This window comes from Gymnoscopelus microlampas, assembly GCF_963454915.1.
Source record: "Gymnoscopelus microlampas genome assembly, chromosome: 1".
NCBI classification, from domain to species: Eukaryota; Metazoa; Chordata; class Actinopteri; order Myctophiformes; family Myctophidae; genus Gymnoscopelus; species Gymnoscopelus microlampas.
This window is the reverse complement of record NC_139962.1, coordinates 2738441-2761997: the sequence shown is the minus strand read 5'-3', so window position 1 is coordinate 2761997 and position 23557 is coordinate 2738441. Positions and strand designations below refer to the sequence as shown.

At 41.4% G+C, this 23557-nt stretch overlaps 1 protein-coding gene across 2 annotated transcripts in view; it reads left to right on the top strand.

The window, feature by feature from the left end:
* The first annotated feature begins 4718 nt into the window (after positions 1-4718).
* The window catches only part of LOC311045311 (uncharacterized protein), a 46521-nt gene continuing 27682 nt past the window's right edge, over positions 4719-23557 (top strand). For both annotated transcript variants that reach the window (XM_084057146.1, XM_084057145.1), the window contains exons 1-6: positions 4719-4921; positions 6490-6589; positions 6756-6845; positions 9347-9457; positions 10562-10672; positions 14289-14399. In XM_084057146.1, the coding sequence (XP_083913272.1) occupies positions 6510-6589; positions 6756-6845; positions 9347-9457; positions 10562-10672; positions 14289-14399 (503 nt within the window). In that variant the 5' untranslated portion in view covers positions 4719-4921; positions 6490-6509. The remainder of the gene's footprint in view (positions 4922-6489; positions 6590-6755; positions 6846-9346; positions 9458-10561; positions 10673-14288; positions 14400-23557) is intronic.

Here is a 23557-nt window from a genome sequence, read left to right as displayed (position 1 = left end):
TCTCTCTCTCTCTCTCTCTCTCTCTCTCTCTCTCTCTCTCTCTCTTGTCATGGCATGATTATAGCTTTGTCTCACATCTCTGTATTAAAACAGGTTGATCCAGTTGTCTAGCTGCATGTGGGTCATGTGGGGGAAGGGACACTACATTTGAACACATGTGAGTTTCAACAGTTTCAACTGCAGCTGTGTTTAACGTTAACTTCATATATATATATATATATATATATATATATATATATATATATATATATATATATATATATATATATATATATATATATATATATATATATATATATTATTCATTATAAATATTTATCATAAATATAGCATTAAAAGGACAATATCAGTCACCAGAACTAAGGACGGGTGTTTTCAAGGAATCTAACATGATTAAAATGGAGTTTGAAGTTACCATGACTCCCTCTCCCCCCTCTCTGTCTCTCTCTCCCTCCCTCCCCCCCCCCCCCCCCCTCTCTCTCTCTCCCCCCCCCCCCCCTTGCTGCTTCTTGAATACCAGGGGGGAGGACCCAAAACGTTAAATGCTGTCTTCTAATAGGTCGACTTGTAGAAACTTGCCGTGTTTGGTTGCTCCTTGGAATTAATGGAAGTAAATCCTGGGCTTTATTGTCTTATGATATAAAGTTTTTAACCAACATGTATGATTTGTGTGGGTTATTTGCTTCAACGAAGGGAGTTAATTTAGCCTATGCTAACTCGTAGAAGTCTATTTAAAGGATGCATATTGCGTAATAACATAAGCTTTAATGATTAAGACTTCACACACAAAGTATTCACGGGGCCCAGGTGTGTTTGGTGCCCGAAATACTAGGCGCCCACTGTTCCGAGGTCATCGGATTTGTGAGGTGCCCAGAAGGTTTAGGTGCCCACTGGACCTGTATGTTATGTATTTTTTTCTTTGTAGCCTATATCTAAACTGAATTGATATTCCAATGGAATACATCTCTACACAAGGATGAGGCTGTGTGAGAATCAGTGAGGGTACTGCATCAGGCACCTGGAACTGGTGGCAAGTAAACTGACACTATGGCAGCCAACCCAGGGCACAGCTAGGAGGGGAAAGAGGTGTACCACCTATAGACACATTTAGGCACGACGGAAGAGCTAACAACACTGCAGAGCTCAATAAACTGATGCTAGGTGTGGAGGGCAGTGATTCAAGTGTCTGGAGTTGGTGTTGGCTGGTCCACACTTACATTAGCACTGCAGCAACATCAAAGTGAACATTTGGCTGATGAAGTTTGACCTTAATGCAGAGTTATGCATGAGCCTGGAGATGGCTGGATGCAGGGGAAGCCATCTTGTTGTGACATGATACTGATAATTAATTTAGACACTTCATCTCAGGATTAACCATTTACCATTTATTAACCATTTATCATTTATTGCAATGATATTGCATTCAGTTTGGGGGTGTGACTCTGCTCATGTGATATTACAGATTACCTGCGAAAACATGTCACAGCTCTGCAATCACAAACCCCCCCGGAGCAGAGCATAAGATACAGTTATTAAATGAACATAACATTGAACCTTCAATGCATTGTTAAACTCCCACATATCATAGCACAATCCATAGAACCACAGTACAATCCACGGAATCATCCTATTAACAATAAGAACTAAATGCCACAGGGAGGAGGCCGTGGAGGAATTTTGACACTGACAGCTGACAAGCGGCACTGACAGCTAAAGATGTAGAACTAGAAAAAGTGCTCCTCCGAGCACAGGTCTCCGCCAGGTCAGGTAGGTTATTGTGGCCTCCTGGTGGCGCTATAATAGGCCAATGTGAAAAGGGTGGCATTTCTTCTTAGGCCTTTCAATGGGACACTGCATTCATGAGTTGAGGCATTTTGTTCCAAAAATGTGTTTTGCTAAATTAGACCTGCTGGTGGCGCTATAAAGGCCAATGTGAATGTGAAAAGGGGGGCATTTCTTCCTCGGCCTAGTGGGAATCTGCATACAAACTTTCACGGAAATTGCACATTGCATTCATGTTTTGAGGCATTTTGTTTAAAACTGACCAATCCTGCAAACTTTGGAAGCCACTGTAAGCCAAATAGGATGGAATATGAAATATCGGACAGATCCATCAGAATCACATGACTATGGAGATACTGTGTACCAATATGCGTGATTTTTGGACAGAATCTGAATGAATAATATCCAAAAATGTATTGTACATAAGTCGGCCTCCTGGTGGCGCTGTAAATGGCAGATGTGAAAAATGCAGTGCAGATGTTTTTCCTTGGTCTCTAGGGAGTGTGCGTGCAAAGTTTCACGCAGATCGGTGCAGTTATAGTTAAAAATGCAAATCGGCGTGTTATAGCGCCACCATGAGGCTGATTTGAAACATGTCAAGTGGCATTTCTTCCTCGGCCTAGTGAGAATGTGTGTGTGCAAGTTTATGGAAATGGCAAGCTGCGTTCATGATTTGAGGCAGTTTGTTCAAAACGGACCAATCCTGGAAACTTTGGAAGCCAACCTTAGCCAATGAGGATGGAATATGGGAAATCGGACAGATCAGGGTTGATCACATGACTATAGAGATACTGTGTACCGATTTGCATGACGTTTGGTTGAAAACTGTAGGAGTAATGGGGAAAAAGAGGTTTTGCACAAATCGGCCTCCTGGTGGCGGCGCTATAAATGGCCCATGTGAAAAATGTGGGGCAGAGGTTCTGAATTGGCATCCAGGGAGTGGGTGTGCACAGTTTCGCAGCGACCGGGTCAACGGTGCCGGAGATTAGCTGGTAACACACAGACAGGACACACGCACGCACACACACACGGACGGACGGACGGACGGACGGAGGGTAAAACATACTCTCTCGCCATGCCTTCGGCCTGGCGGAGACAATGAACAGTGAACAGAGGGCAGCTTAAATGAAGTGCCAGAGTTGCACTGAGGGAATGAGGGTGTGAGTGAGTTGGCTTGTAGCGAGTGAGAATAACGTGAGGTTGAACGTACTGACTTGTGGAAGTATGTATGAATTAGCTCATTAATGAATTAATGGCTTCTGCCTTCTGTGCCTACATGAACTATCGCTACGCTGATTTGAATTTATTTATATAGCATTTTTAGTGCTTTACAGATAAAAGAGCAGCATAGTAACCATACAGGTTAAAACAGTATACATGAAATCAACACATACATTCAATGGGTAACATAATTACAACAACAACAAATAATAACAGACAAGAAAGAACAATTAAAAACTGATGACACAAAAACTGAAAGAAGACAACACCACTAAGAAAAGGCCTTAGGTTTTGAGAAAGGATTTAAAGGAAGACACTGATCAGTAAAATCTTAAAATCTATTCTGAATCTTACAGGTAACCCGTGAAGTGCAGCTAGCATGGGTGTAATGTGATCAAGTGTTTTAGTGTTGGTTTACTACTAGTCTGGCAGCTGAATTCTGTACCAGTTAGTGGCGGGAAATAGCTTCTTCTTTTTTTTCCAAGTCCAAACGTGAGGTGACATGATACAGGATTTCCCTAAAGTCTGTGTCACAGAACTCACAACATTATTTCAGACGTGATACAGAGAAGTGGTTAAAGGGGAAATCCACCCATTTTCAATATTTAACTATGTCATTAATATAGCATAAAGGAGTTGTGTGGAAATAAGAAAAAAGTTCCCCCCTTTCTGTGTTGCCTTGAACTGGAGGATTGATTGTGGGTTTAACATTGCAAATTACAACGTGATGACTCATCATGTCCCTCATCATGTTTCCCCTTTAAACACTTTCTGTTCCTCATTCTCAACATCCATGGTCACATTGTCTAGTAGCTGACTGTTATAATGATAATCAACTTTATTTATATAGCACTTTTCATACATAAGAATGCAGATCATAGTTTACTGAGACACTACACTGTCTCTCTGTATTCTATGTATGTGTTTACCTTGTTTATTGTAAGTCACTCTGGATAAATTACTACGTTGTAATTGAATATGTTATTATTACATAGTAGACAGACATAGTGAAGTAGTGATTTAGGCATATTCACACTAGAAGTTTTGAGAACTTATAGAGCCTATTTTGCTCTGTCCTCCGTGACTCCCCTGAACAGTGAGTGTACCTGTAGGCTACCCAGCTATATGAGAGCACAGTGTAAAGAGTGTGAAAGAGGTATGAGGTGCTATTGTTAACTGACAGTACAAGGAAACCACAGCAACGATGACACACTGTACAATAACAACTTTGATTGGCTCAGTTGTGTCAATTCAACATGTGACACACATGTGATTGTGTCCGGGGTTTCGCAGCTTCCCTTTATTTCTTTAAGGGTATTTGTCACTGCACAGCACGTGTTTAAACAATTGCCCCTGCCCGCAAACGCACGCACGCACGCACGCACGCACACAGACACACACACACACACACACACACACACACACACACACACACACACACACACACACACACACACACACACACACACACACACACACACACAGAGGTTATGGTCTTCTGCTTTGTTGCAATATGGTGCATATAACGTTCGTGCCAATAAAACATTTTAACCGGAAAATATCTCTCTTGTGTTATCTCGCTCTCGCTCTCTCTCTCTCTCTCTCTCTCTCTCTCTCTCTCTCTCTCTCTCTCTCTCTCTCTCTCTCTCTCTCTCTCTCTCTCTCTCTCTCTCCCTCTCTTTCTCTCTCTCTCTCTTTGTCCTGGTGTCTCTCAACCTTATAGTCTCTCTCACTCTCATGTGTTGATCAAACCAGGAAATTGTCTTATCAGGAACACACGCCTCAGTGTTTTTCCACTGGTAGAAACACTTTATCATCCATGGACTTTGAACAAGGACTTTACTTTACAATATTGAACAACTAACAGACAGGGATCGTAATGACTCTTTAACTTGATGTGTTGAGCTGAATTAACCAGGTAAGGATCAATACACATGTTAATAAATGTGTGACTGTATGATATACTAGACATTATTCTCCTCTCTTTTAAAATGCACTGCAGTGCCTGCCTGCCTGCCTGTCTGCCTGCCTGCCTGCCTGCCTGCCTGCCTGCCTGTCTGTCTGTCTGTCTGTCTGCCTGCCTGCCTGCCTGTCTGTCTGTCTGTCTGTCTGTCACACACTGAAGTCAGTGACAACTGATGACTGAAGCACAGTAGATGCAAATAGGTCAATCAGGGTCTCAGAAAAGAAAAGAAAGCATAGAAAGAGAAAGAAAACAGAGTAAGGGGAAACAACTCCGTACTAATCTGAATGTCTTCATAAAGACAGGTGAGCAGTGAGTGAACACACACAACTAAAGCCAGATTTATACGTCGTCGCATGACGGCGGCGCACACTGGAAATAGCCGATCTACAAGCTCACAACATGTGGTGCATGATGCGACGCGTTGTGAGCTTGTCGATCTGCTACTTTTTGGCAGTGGTGGAAAGTAACATTTACTCAAGTACTGTACTTAAGTAAAATGTTGTATTTCCAATTTTCAGCACTATTACTTACTTCAACTCCACTACATCTCTGAGGAAAATATACTTTTACTCCACTACAATTATTTGAAAACTTTAGTTACTAGTTAACCACTAAGGTCTATTTGAAAATAGCCAATCTACAAGCTCACAATTGTAAGCTTGTAGATCTGCTATTTTCAAAAGATTGTTATACATTTTGAACTTGCACAATGAGTACTTCTACTTTTGGTACTTTAAGTATATTTTGATGCCAATACTTTTGTAAGATGGCAACCCTTTAAAAATATATTTTATATTTTATATTTAATTGGAGACAGGAGAGTTATAACTTTTGCATCGTAATCTGAAATATATAAATAACAAGCTGCTGACAGAATTTGAAAACCCCCAAAAAGATTACGCCCCTGCCTGTAACATACCTGTTTACAGGAAACAACCGTACAATAAAGCTCTGGTAGTGAGACTCCACCTCAATATTTTACATTTCTAATTTAGTGTCACATGTTACATCTACTACATGTAGCTCTGTCAGAGACAACTCGATGGATTATGTTTCTATGTCGGAGGATATTAAAAGAGATTTTATTAATTGATTGAATTTCCTATTTTCCTTGTGGGAATCAATAAAGGTCTATCTATGCTGCAGTTCTATGTACATGCTGTGGGCAATGTGCACCATCTATTGGACACATAGTGGAACTACAACCCTTGATCTCAGTTCTTCAACAGGCCTTTTTGTCAAACATGTATTGTTAATAATCTAGTCTAAAAAGGAGGGTTTTGAGGGAAGGCAGTATTTTGAAATCTATTATGTGTTTTATTGGGAGCCAGTGAAGGTTGTGGAGGACTGGGGTGATGTGGTCTCTCTGGATGGGGTTCTGGTGAGGAGGCGGGCAGCTGAGTTTCGCACGTAATGACGTTTCTTGAAAACTTTGGAGTTGGCACCGTAAAGGAGGATATTGCAGTAGTCGAGAGAGTAGTTTGTCTCTTTTTTTATGATCTCTCTGATCTCCATCATAGATGTCCAAGAACTCCAGAAGATGGGGTCAAAGTCCACAAAGTCCAGGAGTTCCTCAGAGTCTCCAGCATCCAGGAATGAAGACAAACCACCAGACTCAAGGTAAGGTCACTGCTTCTACTGGAAGACTACTGGTGATGATTCCATCAATATTACAGCAACATCACTGGTTTTACTGGAAGTCTACTAATGGAAGATGATTCCAAAAAATAGTATTGGTAATTCCAGATGTAACAAACAGATTGCTTTGTGATTCTAATGATTCCAGATGTGACCAGAGTCAAAAAGCAGCAGCAGCCAGCTGTTCTCTGGAACAACGTCCAGACTTCAGTGATGAGCCTGGACCTTCAGACTCAAAGTAAGATCACTGATCAGGAAACACAAGGTTGTGAAATAACAAACATGCTTCCGCCCAACTTTGTCTTTCATGTCCGTGTCCGTAGCGTAGCGGTACATGAGACTCGGGCGGAATGCAGTGATTCCGTGCCGCCACGTTAATATTGGAGTGCCGGGTTTATATCCTTAACCCAGCCAGGTTGTGCAGCCTACATAACTCTCTATGACATAACTCCATAACATAGGACAAGCTACTGTAAGTTTGTAGACCTCACTGTCCATGAAAAGGTGGCCGGGAGTCCCCCGGCGCAAAAGCGCTCGTATATTTTTGAAAATAGCAGATCTACAAGCTCACAATGCGTCGCGATGCAACGCTGGCTTGTGAGCTTGTAGATCTGCTATTTTCAATACAGACAGATCTACAATCTTATCTGAATGACTGTTAAAGCAGTTTGTTTAAATTACTTTATAAAATGATACAGTATATTTTCACAGCGATTATTTATTAGTGTAGATATACACATTTAGGAGTGGATTATGTGTCCAGATGCTTGTCAGACAGTCAGACAATGCTGCTCAGCAGGTCTAGAATGGAATAAACGGGCGCAGCCAACGTCAACAACTGGTCTCGACCAGACGTGAGATTTCAGCCTACGGTAGGATGAAGCCCACGTCAGGATATATTGATAAATGCCGAAACGTGCGGTGATCACGCCGTACGCCCATTATTTGGGCTGCACCGCGTTGATAAATGAGGGCCATTATGTGTACAATTTGTTGTAAATGAACACGGAAAAAAATGACAATCTGCAGACTAGATAGATAGATAGATGGATGGATGGATAGATAGATAGAATGACTGTACTCGTGCTGTTTTTACATTTCTGTCTAATCAATCAATCAATCAAAACAAAGTGCTATCAAAAAGCAATGCTGCTGTTGGTAGGACTGTAAACATACCCGGATGAAGCCACAACCCGACGTCCTGTTTAACACGAAAAAGTGGCCATGCCAACAAAGAAGTCCTTCTTTTCAGATTGAATGTTCCTCACCTGGTCCAACTATGGCTCCATTGTGAAAGGTTAATGGAAATAATATCAATCTAATAACGTAACTGTGTCCAAAAAAGGTTTCGTCCTCCACTTGAATGTTAAGATTGTTGAACATCTGGTTGAGCTCAACAAATTATGTTAACGTTTTAATGATTACTTAATATTTAACATACAATTTCGGATATTTACAAAACGTTTGTTCTGAAAACTAGGTTGTGTCTTCAGAGGATTTATCCCAACCTGTTCTAACACCAGTGATAACAAGAGACAAAGCAACCAGGAGTCTTTCATTTTCAATGAGTTGCTGGATGACAAGGAAAGACAGGGGCCCAAACTGAGGCTGATGATGAGGAAAGACTGGGGCCAAACAGGGTCTTTTTTGTTTTGCTAATATTAACAATGTTTAATTAGAAGTGGCTGTGGATTCTACATGCATTTTATGATTCAATTACTATAAATTAAACAGTGTTCAACACACACACACACACACACACACACACACACACACACACACACACACACACACACACACACACACACACACACACACACACACACACACACACACACATGATTTATTTATCAACTCTGAGCAGAAGTCATGGGATATATAAATGGTCTGGCTTTTCATACTCTCACTCTATTGAAGTATTCAACTTTTATAATTGTTCACAGAATATGATGAAAGTCAAAATATAGAGGTAAATAAATCAATACAATCAATGAAAGAATGAAAGCATACAGTCTATTCAAGGGCACAAATCCCATTACAACTTAGGGGGACAACAAACAAGAACCTTTCTCAAGAGTATTTGGGTGGGGGAAAACATGTAATATCACCAACATCGAGGTTGCGGTAGGATTTTAAACTCCAGTCAGGATGTATGGAATGATTATGTGTTTGTCAGATATTTAGTATAAAAAGGCCATTGCCATTTATGGGCCAAAGCCCTGGAACAAGCTCCCATTATAAGACAGGCAATGACCATAGATAGCTTTAAAAGCAAGCTCAAGACCCACTTTTTTTACTGTTGCTTTTAGTGGTTCCCTGTAAATGTAGATTTAGTATATCTTTCAAATGGGTAGAGTCTGTGTGGTTCCTTATTGAAGTGTGTACTTAAATAGTTGACAGTTAGTCTGTGTGGTTCTGGAATCCTTCTAAAGTGATGTAGTGATGTTTTGTTCTTGCTAGGCAGTGAGTCACACCGACACGCGCCACCTAGAATGCACACTACAGCGTTTTAAATCACTGTTGCACCTCCGTGTAAATCGGCATTTTGTTGTTTTCTGTTCTGACCGTTGCCGTGTAAACGTGGAATGGGGCTGATGATGAGGAAAGACAGGGGGCCAAACAGGGTCTATTTTTGTGCTTTTATGAAAAATGTTTAACTAGAAGTGGCTGTGGATTCCTCATACATTTTATGATTCAATGACTATAAATTAAACAGTGTTCATCCTCTCTTTCTACCAGGGTTCATCAGAGACCAGACTCTTCTGCACTCAGCTGTGTCTCCATGAAGAGTGACCAGTCCAGAGGTGGACTTATTGACTTCAAAGATGGACGGAACTCTACTGGTCAGAGGTCAGTAGAGAGTAAAACACACACACACACACACACACACACACACACACACACACACACACACACACACACACACACACACACACACACACACACACACACACACACACACACACACACACACACACACACTCAAGACTATGTCTCCTTGTGGGCTCAACAAAGAATTTGATGTTAAGCCATTTCTGTGATTCTTCTTTATTTTTCTTTTGTAATTCTGTTATTGGTCATTATATTTAGTAGTAAGGGCGGTTACACACTGGCGAATATGCGAATATACGCAAAATTCGGACTTGTTCCGAATAATTAAAAGACCCTTTTCGCTTCGCTTTTTCGCTCCATGTAAGCTTGCATTGTCTTTATAAGGTTTTTAAAAAAATGTATTATTCGCATGAAAAGAATCGCCCCGGTGTGTAAGGACCTTTAGTTTTCATGTGTCCATTTAGCTGTACATGGCATCATATGCAATATCATTGCATGTGAACTATACTGTTGGCCTTATAACCACCCACCCTGTAATCCCCTTATTTGGAGAATTGTTCTCTTGTTCTCATTGACAGCTTTACTGCCTCCTTTCTTCTTCTTCCCAGATCTATAAGCTCTCAGCATGGCACTATCCTACTCAGCCTGAGCTTGTAGATCTGGTGGGTCTGACCGTGGTTAATTACTACTACAGCTGCCTTTCAAATAGTGACGTTCCTCTCTTCTTGTATTTAACACACCTCTTTCATGTAATGTCATCAGACATCAGACCTGATGAAGACCCACAGTGGTCAAAACGTTGTTCTACCAATTTAATACATTTTCTACTGGGAGCTACAGTGTGTGGGACTTCCCTTCTTTTCCACTTAAACACAAACTCATTAATATGCCCACACGTTAACTGTGGGACTAAACTCGTCTGAGGATTCATAGCAAAACATAGCCTACAGATGACAAGTGCACAGCAGGGTTGCAGCAGGACATATGCCTGTTTTATTATTTTGTTTTTAATTCAGAGCCCTAATATAAAAGATGTTTGACTAGTAGTCGCTGTGGATTCAACATGAATTGTATGATTCAATAAAAATAAATCAAATCTTGTTCATCCTCTCTTTCTACCAGGGTTCATCAGAGACCAGACTCTTCTGCACTCAGCTGTGTCTCCATGAAGAGTGACCTGTCCAGAGGTGGACTTATTGACTTCAAAGATGGACAGCACCCTACTGATCAGAGGTCAGAATGTAACACACGCACGCACGCACGCACGCACGCACGCACACACACACACACACACACACACACACACACACACACACACACACACACACGATCAATCAACTCTGAGCAGAAGTCATGAGATGTATAAATGGGCTGGCTTTTCATACTCTCACTTTATTGAACAATTATACTTTTATCAGTCAAAAATATGCAGTGAAATAAAACGATACAAATCAATGAAAGAATGAAAGCATGGATGGTCTATTCAAGGGTACAAATCCCATTACAACTTTGTAACAAGAACCCCTCATCATCATCATCCCCTCCTCATCATCATCATCATCATCATCATCATTTTCAGTTGATTACATGGTCAATTGACAGTAGACCATCCTGTTTATCCATAGTCCTGAGTTTTTAAAGGAGAATTCCGTTCATTTTAAGTGTTATGTTTGATGTGCGTCAAATCACTTACCAACGTAGAAATGAAAATCGCGTGACTCCACAAATCCCCCTATCGACCCCCACCGTTGGCATGATAGTAGGATGCTGGATAGCCCAAATTCGCCTATTTTAACAAATGCAAAGTCTGTTTTTTTGCTTCTAGTACTCATTGTTGAGTCCCATGATAATGTAACAGGCGCTAAAACTCCGAGAAGCTAACGGCTAATAACAGAACGAGCTAATGCTGGGGCTGCTTATCTCTCTGCATGGCAGCCCCAGGTTGCCAGGTCGGGAGAGAAACAGGCAACCAGCATTAGCTCGTTCTGTTATTAGCCGTTAGCTTCTCGGAGTTTTAGCGCCTGTTACATTATCATGGGACTCAACAATGAGTACTAGAAGCAAAAAAACAGACTTTGCATTTGTTAAAATAGGCGAATTTGGGCTATCCAGCATCCTACTATCATGCCAACGGTGGGGGTCGATAGGGGGATTTGTGGAGTCACGCGATTTTCATTTCTACGTTGGTAAGTGATTTGACGCACATCAAACATAACACTTAAAATGAACGGAATTCTCCTTTAATGAGGTCTAATTTTGCTGCATTTATACTTTCTTAGTATCAGTTTAGATATTCCTTGTTCAGCATGTTTTTTGTGTTTCCTTGTTTGAGTTCCACTGTTTGTATGTATAACTGTGTTCAAATCCCTTTCATGTTTGCTGAATTTAAACTAATGCAGTGAACAGCACTGTCAACGCCAAGTGATGGCTGATGATAATATACCATTTTGGCAGTTGTTTTCCAACAAATACTGGTTGAAATCAAACCAAAGCTGTAAACACTAATAATGTATGCACGTTGTTTCTTTCATGACTGTAATTTGGGAATGTTATTGCTTTTGTACTTGTTTAGATTAGAGCTCCATGCATGTGATTATTTGTTTTAACTAAGTAGATATTTGTATAGAAAGGCCTAACCAGGGACAGGGGTCACAAATTAGCCTCGGCTAGAAAACCCCACATACAATGCAGCGGTTTTAAGTTTGTATAACTTTACATGATACATTGTTTTTTGTATTGTCACTGTCAAATAAACATATAAATACAAATAAAAAACGAATCTGAATATGAATCTGGCAGCGGACAAGTGAGGTGGTAAAGTCAGATTAGTTACGTTAAACGTTTCATTCTTACTAATGGCACATCTGTCTCTGTGTGTCATGAGTCTAATCCACCGCTCTCCAGCTAAAGCTGAATTTATACTTTGTCATAGGACGGGGGTTGTAAGCCGGCTATTTTCGTCGAGAACCCCCACTGTACGGCAAAGTATAAATCAAGCCTAAGTGAAATTCACCGGCAGCCGGTTCAAAACCATTGAGCAGGACACATGGGGGTGCGCAGAAACCAAACCTTAGGAAAGTGTGTGTATTTCAGAACTGGAGTCGGCTTCTATTAAATATAGTAGCTATATATAAAGAAAGTACTAAAGAAATAACTTTATTTTTTGATGTTGGGGGGGGACTTGTACCCCCTGTCTTTGTGCCCATGGGTCTATTCAATCAGTGAATGAATTGACAAATCAATGTACTCAGCCTTAGATCACAAACAAATCCTAAATATAACCGTTTTTCACTGTCAGTTTAATGAGGGGAATCTACAATAGAAGCTGATGTGGAACCTGAACCAACAGGAAATGAAAGGAGTGAATAAGTAAGAGGTGAAAAGAGGGAAAGGCTTAACTTAGACTTCTGATAATCTAGTCCTAAATCTATATACTGAGCTGATGTGTTGATAATTTGGAACTCTATGGTATAACCCTGCTTTCACACTGGCAGAGACTCTTAGAGACAAAGCAAATGAGTCATTCATTTTCATTTAGCGTTGGGCAACAAGGAGAGACAGAAGGACAAACTGCGGCTGACCATCCAAGTGATGTTGATCAATTCCAAAAAAGTGTAAAGTATTCTGCGGCACCCCAGACTTGCATCACCCCCGTGGTGGTGACCATAACCGTTTACTCCTCCAACGTGAATCCTTTTATATACACTCAATACTATGGCTCAACGAAGAATTTGATGTTAAGCCATTTTTGTGATTTTTCTTTATTTTTTATCTTTGTGTATATTTGTCATTGTCTCCGCCAGGCCGAAGACATGGCGAGAGAGTATGTTTTACCCCCTGTCCATCCGTCCGTGTGTGTGTGTGTCCGTGTGTGTCCGTGTGTGTGTGTGTGTGTGTGTGTGTGTGTGTGTGTGTGTGTGTGTGTGTGTCCGTGTGTGTGTCATCCTGTCATTCTATGTACAGCTAAACTCCGGCACCGTTGGCTTGATCACAGCGAAACTGTGCTCACACACACTCCCTGGATGCCAGAGCAGAACCTCTGCCCCAAATTTTTCACATGTTTTGCACTGATTTTGTCCTTTCTGTCCTCTTTATTATTATAACTTCTTGTATTGCAGTTGCTGCACTTATATTCCACTATTGGTCGTTATATTTAGGCATTTTTATTGAGGAGTTAGTTTTAATGTTCATATGTCCATTTATCTGTAAATGGCATCGTATTGCATGAACTATACTGTTGGCCCTATAACCACCCACCCTGTCATCCCCTTATTTGGAGAATTGTTCTCTTGTTCTCATTGACAGCGTTACTGCCTCCTTTCTTCTTCTTCACAGATCTATAAGCTCTCAGCATGGCACTATCCTACTCAGCCTGAGCTTGTAGATCTGGTGGGTGTGACCGTGGTTAATTACTACTACAGCTGCCTTTCAAATAGTGACGTTCCTCTCTTCTTGTATTTAACACACCTCTTTCATGTAATGTCATCAGACATCAGACCTGATGAAGACCCACAGTGGTCAAAACGTTGTTCTACCAATTTAATACATTTTCTACTGGGAGCTACAGTGTGTGGGACTTCCCTTCTTTTCCACTTAAACACAAACTCATTAATATGCCCACACGTTAACTGTGGGACTAAACTCGTCTGAGGATTCATAGCAAAACATAGCCTACAGATGACAAGTGCACAGCAGGGTTGCAGCAGGACATATGCCTGTTTTATTATTTTATTTTTAATTCAGAGCCCTAATATAAAAGATGTTTGACTAGTAGTCGCTGTGGATTCAACATGAATTGTATGATTCAATAAAAATAAATCAAATCTTGTTCATCCTCTCTTTCTACCAGGGTTCATCAGAGACCAGACTCTTCTGCACTCAGCTGTGTCTCCATGAAGAGTGACCAGTCCAGAGGTGGACTTATTGACTTCAAAGATGGACAGCACCCTACTGATCAGAGGTCAGAATGTAACACACACACGCACGCACGCACGCACGCACGCACGCACGCACACACACACACACACACACACACACACACACACACACACACACACACACACACACACACACACACACACACACACACACACACACACACACACACACACACACACACACACACACACACACACGATCAATCAACTCTGAGCAGAAGTCATGAGATGTATAAATGGGCTGGCTTTTCATACTCTCACTTTATTGAACAATTATACTTTTATCAGTCAAAAATATGCAGTGAAATAAAACGATACAAATCAATGAAAGAATGAAAGCATGGATGGTCTATTCAAGGGTACAAATCCCATTACAACTTTGTAACAAGAACCTTTCTCAAGAATGTTTGTGTGGGGGACATCATTATATCACGAATATCGAGCTTGAGGTAGGATTTTAAACAGCCAGCTGGAATGATTATGCGTTTGTCAGGTATGTAGTATAAAAAAGTCCATTTCCATTTTCAATGCATGATGAACAACATCATAAACAACATGCTGACTGCCTGCAGTACGCTACAATTACAATGTTAGGATCACAACACACTACTGACAGTCATCATGTCATGAGCAATATCTCTTTATCAATATCTACTGTTCATGAAGGTTAGGCTACTCACCACATGTTTGGGAAATAGAGCTTTACGCTCTGTGAAGTCATGTTCATGTACCTTCAACATCATCATCATCATCATCCTCATCCTCATCATCATTTTCAGTTGATTACATGGTCAATGGACAGTAGGCCATCCTGTTTATCCATCGTCCTGAGTTTTTAATGAGGTCTAATTTGGTTGGAGAATGAAAGCTCTGGCTTGAGACGGTGATGGGAACTCATACTGCAGCCTAAAGCCATAGAAACTTTATTACAGGAAAAAGGCGTATCTTACAAGCATTTTTACTTTCTTAGTATAGGTTTAGATATTCCTTGTTCAGCATGTTTTTGTCTTTCCATGAGTTCCACTGTTTGTATGTATAACTGTATTTAAATCCTGTTCATGTTTGCTGAATTTAAACTAACTAGACCATACCTGTCGGGGGATATGAGCACCATGCGCACTGTCATGGTCCTCTTGTTTCACGGATTTGGCATCACTAGTGCTTGTCTGACGCACATGATTTGGCAACCCGGGAGCCAGCAAACACAAAAACGCAAATAAACAGCGGACATTAGGGGAATTTGAAAAACGTGCTTTGGGTTTTCCAACATTTGTCAACACATATATATATAAAAAGAAAAAATATGTCAAATCTAATTATTTAGGTATCTATTATCTAAAATCTCATTAGATCCATCATACTTAGGGATGTCAATTCTGACGTGGGGGTTTAGTGAATTGGAATGCACTGGCTGGCTGAACAGGTGGTGCAATAGTGGACTGGTCAGTTTTTGCACCGGGGGGCTGTCCCTGAGATGGAGTTTTACGGACTGACTGAAAGGTACAGGGGTGGGCAGGCCATGAGAGGCAATAGTGGGCGTTACCTGAGGTGCACTGGTGGACTGACTGTAGGGAGTACTTGTGGGATGACCGCAAGGTCGTCTGGGTGAGGTTAAATATGTGTCCTTCTCAGGTGTGAGGTACTGGCTCTTTTTCTTTTTTAGACCTCATTGTTCCATTTCTCATCTCTCCTCATGAAACACAACAATTCCTTGTTCTAATTGTTTTACTGAGTTTCTGACGAGAGCCCCCATCTCCAACATCTTGCGATCTAGGTACTCTCTCAGGACTTCTTCACGGTTAATAGTACTCTCGCCCGCTTTCTTGAACTCACCCTGCACATGCTGTACATGATTTTCGGTTTTTAGCTTGTCCGTAACACATTCCCTGCCATTGACGGAGATCTCAGTCATTTCAAATCCAACACTTGAAATGACTGTGTTGGGAATCTTTGAACCTTCTGACTCTCACGCATTGCTGCTTGTCAGGCTGACATCTCGGAGTGGATGTCGACGCACCACCTGAAGCTAATCTGGACAAGGCCGAGCTGATGTTCCTCCCAGGGAACGGCTGTCCGCACCGAGACATGGCCATCACCATTAATAATGCTGTGGTGACGTCAACTCGGACTGTGAAAAATTTGGGTGTGACCCTGGACGACCAACTGTCGTTCTCGGCAAACATCGCATCGGTGACACGGTCGTGCAGATTCCTCCTCTACAACATCAGGAGGATTTGCCCCTTCCTTACGGAGAAGGCAGCCCAGGTGCTCATCCAGGCTCTTGTCATCTCCCGCCTGGACTACTGCAACTCCCTCCTGGCTGGTGCCCCGGCATCTGCCATCAGACCTCTGGAGCTTGTTCAGAAAGCTGCGGCTCGTCTGGTGTTTAACTGCCCCAAGTTCTCCCACACAACTATCTTTCTCCGTTCTCTACACTGGCTCCCCGTAGCTGCTCGCATCCAGTTTAAAACCCTGGTGCTAGCCTATAGGGCAGTGAAAGGAACAGCTCCATCTTACCTCTGGGCTATGGTCGATGTTTACACCCCTGCCCAACCACTTCGGTCTGCCACCACGGGGCGACTGACTCCCCACTCATGTCAGGACAGCAGAGTCACTGCCCATCTTTCGCCGCAGGCTGAAAACCCACCTCTTCAAGAAACACTACCATTCCTCTTCGCCTTGCCTACTTGTTGTTAACTAGTTGTACAAACTCTTGTTTTATTGTTTTATTGGATCTTGTTTATTCGATACACTTATTTGTTTTAGCTCTTCCTCATTTGATTCTCCTATTTTGTCTCATCTGTTTATGAAAGTAGGAGCTGATATATTGCACTTTTACTTTAGCGCTAGGTATACTCTTGGTTGCTTGCTTTAGAAGAGAATGCACTTAATACTTCTGGTGATTAGTAGTTTCGTTCCCTACCTATGTTGAATGCACTTATTGTAAGTCGCTTTGGATAAAAGTGTCTGCTAAATTACCGTAATGTAATGTAATGTAATGTAATGTAATGTAATGTAATGTACTGCATGGAGCATGCCATTTTAGCACCCAGGATCTGAAGGCAGGATGCTGTTTCGTCTACATCGACGACATTATCGTTTTCCCCTTAAGTCCCGAGCGGCATATGAAAGATCTTGATGCTGTGTTCGCCAAGCTTCATGTTGCCAACCTCACTCTAAACCTGGGAAATGTCACTTCCTAGAGATTTCTAGGAATGGGGCGCGCTGGTATTTCAAATTTATTCCTCACTTTGCAGACCTGGCTGCGACTTTAAATCAATTGAAGCGGAAGGGGGTGAAGTGGAATTGGACGGAAGAATGTCAGACAAACTTTGAAAAGCTGAAGCAGACTCTAGTGGAGAAACCATTGTTGGTCCAGCCCTAGCTCTGGTCCATAGCCTTAGAAGGAGTTCTCCTTAAGACTATGGGACTTTCGAGCCTTTGCGCTTGCACCACAGGCTGCACAGTAAAAAATAAAAAATACACTTTTGCTACTCACCAAAACAAAGACGGTTTTATGGAGTTGAAAGCCAACTCTACTAAGTGGGAACACTTCACATCTAAAATACACTTTTTGGCTAAAATGTTAAATATGTAACTGGAAGGAAAACATGTTTTAGTTACTCCGCTGCGCCCTCTACAGATCTTGTCAATAAAAAAAATGCCATTGCCCAGCCCGATCTGTCACTGCCATTCCAGGTGCATACCAGTAGTGTCGGATTGGGAGCCGTACTAACCCAGCAGGTGGACAGCTTAGAGAAGGTAATTGCCTATGCCTCTCGTGGACTCAGAGGAGCCTAATGCAACTACTCTACGTCCGAGAGAGAGTGTATTGCTGCGGTGTGGGCGGAGTAGAGTTCGATGTGTACGACCATTCTGCACTCACTTGGGCATTTAGCAACCCTAAGTCCTCGTCTAGACTCACTCGCTGGACATTACGCCTCCAAGAGTTCCAGTTCAACACATACTATAGAAAGGGTCACCTGAACATCGTCCCCAACGCCCTGTCTCGGCGGTGACTCCTACTGAACAGCAGGCAGTGTGTGCAGTAGTGGCAGTGTCTGGCAACTTGGAACTCCCCAAAACCCTGGATGATCTAGTCAAAGCACAAAGCGCGGATCCCAAAGTCAGAGATCTGCTGGATGGCTTAGGGTTGAGGACAGAGTACAGCAACTTGCTATGGGCCTGGTCTTCAAGATACCCTGTATTTGTCAAAATACTTCCAAATGTTGATGAAGTCCACGATCATAACACCAGAGGCAGCTCCACAAACCATGTTCAACCCAGATTTGGCTCAACAAAGGGAATGAACTCGTTCTCATGCTATTCATCAAAAATGTGGAATGCCCTACCAAAAGTAAAGGAGTGTAAAACCCTACTCACTTTCAAAACTGCCCTAAAGATACACCTTCAGGAGGCTGCAATTCGAAAATGGCCCCTGTCTAAGTCTTAACCTACAACCCTACCCCCCCCCCCCCCCTTTTTTCTTGTTCTTCTCTTGTACTTTTTTTTCACTCTTCATACCAGTACCAGTCAGCTGATTGTATGCTATTCTGTATAGTAGTGTGTATATGTGTCTGTCTCTTATATGTCATCATGATTTGTGTGCATGGGGATCTCATCTTAAACAAGCTCAGTGCTTAATGAGTCTTCCAGTTTAGTAGACCTTGTATTGTGAATTTGTACTTCCATGTACTGATGTTCTCATGTCTTACTAAATAAAGTACATCAATCAATCAATCAAACCAGTCAGACCAGCGAACGGATTGATTCAGGCTACAAGGAAATTCAGGGAATCTTGTATCGAAAGCAGCCAACCAGAGACATCAGACTGAAATATCAGGTAGTAGTGCTTGAAAGCCTTGTCCAATGTTTCCTGGAGTACCTCCATGAGTGGTCATCTAGGTAGGCTAATGCACATTATTATATTATTCCACCTGACGGTATGCATGTTATTGTATTTGTTGAATATATGTAAAATGTTGGAAACTATGAGAAATATGAACATTTCCTATTCACGTGAGCGGTAATGGGTCTGATTACGCTGGGTGATTGAATCATTGGTGCCTCCCAACTTTACAAATAAGTGTTGGGGAGCATTAAGCTACGTGCAGCTGAGCTACGTAGCTTAGCTACATTTTGCTGTAGCTTGCGGTAGTTTAGCTACATTCATATTTGTATACCTTTTCAAGTAGCTTAGCTACTTTTTGGGTAATTCTTTGTAGCTGAGCTACTCAATTTACAAGCTACAATTTTGGGCAATAACATGAAATTAATATATTGATTTTATTTTACCATTGCTGTGTTCTTGCCAGAAGAAAAGACTTGTACCTTTGAAAAAGCAAGGACTGTCCCTTCGTCTTCCATTCTGATTACTTTGAGGGCATGTCAGCACATGACAAGCCAACATCTGCCTCTGATTGGCCCTGGTATCACTCGAATGCTTCACAGTGTTAAACATGTAAGAACTAACTGCGTCACCATTAGTCTCGTGTGGCCAGACTGTCGCCTCCTACAACTTTTGAATGTTTCCGGTCATACAGTCTGGAGCACGGAAACTCTTTTGATGATCAAGCGATAAAGAGGAGGTGAAGCCTCCTATCTAATAAGAACTTTGTGAGACTGCTCATGTGTCGCGTAAACAAGAGATTCTGCCATGGCATCTAAAAAAATATAGGCCCAATTGTTCAGACAACGTTGATTGTTATAAAAAGAAAAAGAAAAGACTATTATGCAACATTCCAGGTATCTGGAATCTTTCAGAGATAACGTAACATTGTTTAGTTAATGTGCAAAGTGTCTTTGTTTTTTTGTACACCTAAATAATTAGATAATAAGTGCAGACAATAAGTGTCATTACAGTTTTATGTTTAAATAAGACTAGACTGTGTGTTAACATTGACGATCAAATGTCACAGATCCTAATTGTTTTGTTTAATTAAGTCTCTAGTCTTTCTTTACTTTAGGAACACATATGTTTACTAAAGAAAATGTCAACCTTTTTTAAATAGAACTCAGTTGAGAGGCATATTTCTGCTGGCATGTGACTTTTTTGTAGGATATTATATTGTCTTTCTTAATCAAGGGGCAAGTCTTAGATATTTACGATGAGGCCGACACGGAAGCTTGTAAATGGCCAGAGTGGCGCTGTTTTACCCTGCGCCGACCTGCGGTGTCAGAAATAATTTATTTTAACGCAAGTGAATGGGTTTTTTGACAAACTTTAGACTAGATTTTCTTAATGTAATAAAAATTGTCATAAATTCTATATGCTTCCAGTCGCTAGTTTAAAGTCTCCTTTCAATCATCAGGATATGCGTTTTGCTAAATTATGGTCCTAGTAGGCTATTCTCTAGGAGGGGCGGGATGATTTGATTGAAAAGCTACACAACCAATAGCATCCATTCCCCGCCCCCGCTCTTGATTGACAAGCTACCCAACCAATAATGGTCTGGTCTCATTCTGCAGGATATGACGCGATTTGACGCGATATTGAAAGATGGCGGACCTACAGTCAGAACAATCGGCTTCATTTTCGGTCTGTAGAAAGCAGCGGAGTGGCTCTGTCCATCTCATTTATACAGTCTATGTTCTTAATCACTAAGGGCCCTATTTTTGCCAGGGCCTTACTGTATGTACTATTTTTTTTAAAGTTTTCAAATAGTTCAAATAGCCACTCTACAAGCTCACAACGTGTCGATGTAGATCGGCTAGTTGAACTATTTAAACATGTTTTTAAAACATGGCAAAGAACTTTGGGAATAACGGGTAAGGCACCGCCGAAATTAGGGCCCTACATGTATATTCTCAATTTAACGCTGAAAAGAAAGTATTTGAACTACCTTCCTATGTAGCTGTAGCTTTACAAGCCACATTTCTCCAGGGGTAGCTATGTAGCAAGCTACTAACATGGTGAGCTACTTGTAGCTTTACAAGCTACACTTTCAAAGTAGCTTCCCCAACAATAGAGAGTGTGGTACAGGGGGGAGGGGGATCAAACAAACCTGTGTTCCAGTGTGAAAGGGTGGAAAAGAGGAGATCTCCTAGGCACCAGTTTACCCGTTTAAGACATTAACTCATTGAGTGCCAGGATTGCCAGAATTATTTCAGAATTGATTCTGAAAAGTGCCAGAGTTTTTTTCACAGAAAACAAAAAGTGCTTAGGAAGCGAGATACAGCCTTTTTCAGTTCTAAGTTAAACAAGGAGTGGATGGAGCTGCACACCTTCAGATGATGATATCTTGGGTTCTGAACATGTTTTAAAAAAAAAAAAAAAAAAAAAAAAAACATTTTTATGCTGATTTTTCAAAAACACGTGAAACACGTTAATGGCGCGTTGAGCCATAGCGCTAAGAACACGTGAAACACGTTAATGGCACTCAGTGAGTTAAGTTTAAGCGTAATAATAGTAAGCTACAGAACTTTCGAGCCCAGCGGAAGAAGGAACTGGTTGCTGCCGTGGGATATCTAGCGCTGGTTTTGTGAATGAGACGCCGGTCGGTGTGTTGAGTTTGATGGAGCCGCGGCCGGTGAGATACAACCATGCATCCAGTTCCTTTGGATTACAAATTATCGTGGTACCCCGAACATTAGACTACTTTTGCGCCGTTTCGTGCGGAAGACGTTTTCATTTTGTTTGGATTAAGGAACTTTACTTTTGCGGGAGCGCTGTAAGAAGAGGACGTTTGCGAGGACTGATTATTATTTAATGCCGTAGCGGTCTTCTAATACAGTGCGTGATTGTTTATTGTTTACGTTTGAATTGTTATTTGAGTGATTACAAAGGACTTACGGACTTGTTTGGGTTGGGAGTAGTCTCGCGTCACCAGACAACTATTCCACAATCTCTGAATGCTATATAGAGTCTGGAACTCCACTTCCCGAAAGCTGCTAATGGAAGCTACTCAGACCGGAAAAACATTCGACCAATCACGACGCGGTGCCCGCGGACCTGTAGTCCCAGTGGAAACAGAACCGAGGCGGAAGCATAGAGTCATAGGTAGTTTCATGTTATTTGTGCGAGGATTGTTTATCATTATATTCATATATGTATCATATATGATACATATATATATTTGTATATATATTCATACATCATCATATTTATATTATTTAACACTTGTTGTTTTGATTCCAGTCGGACTCCTTTGCGCCACTGCACAATGCTAAAACGGAAGTGGGTAGGGGAGGGGCTTCCGCTTTCCCCTTAAGCATGATCAGAGCTTCCGAGTCCCAGACTGTATGCCGGAAACATTTGTAAATTGTGGGAGGCAACAGTCTGGCCACGCGAGACTAGGTTGGGAGGGTCTTGTGGAAGTATTATTGTTTGTTGATTTGTTTGTTTGTTTATTTTATTTATCAGGGGGAGAGACAGGGACAGAAGTTATTCTCAAAGTGCTATTGTTTTGATTACCGTTTGATCTGTCAACCATCATTTTGTGGCTTCTATATAAAAATCTATTCAGTTAAAAACCTGTTTTTCCTTTAGTTAATAATTATCTTTTCGAATATAAAGGCCTATTGTTACAGGTGTAGTTCCAGACTCTATAGCATTCAGGAGGTGTAGTTCCAGACTCTATATAACATTCAGGAGGTGTAGTTCCAGACTCTATATAGCATTCAGGAGGTGTATTTCTAGACTCTATATAACATTCAGGAGGTGTAGTTCACACACACACACACACACACACACACACACACACACACACACACACACACACACACACACACACACACACACACACACACACACACACACACACACACACACACACACAGAATGTGCGAGAATGGATGAGTTCATGTTATCTAAAATAAAAAGACAGTAAGGCAATTATAGACCACATCAGACCAAATCATGTCAACTAAAATGAATAGTTCATTTGTACATTTGGCTCAGAGTGATAATCCTGACATTTTAAACGTTGAGAATCACTGGTCTAGTATCATTTTCGCATTACTCAAATGTGTATGCAGTGTAAACATGAAGAAATAGTGCAATAGTGTGAATTGAAAGCTTTAATTACACAAAGGCAATTAGTTAATAAAACATCTTTTACTTACTTACTTACTGCCCTTTATGCCGGCTTGCATTTAGGGCAGCAACAAAGGATATCCACTCCTGTCTTTTCTGGGTCAGCGTCTTTATAGAACCCCCAGGTGTGATGCAGGTTCTTCAGCT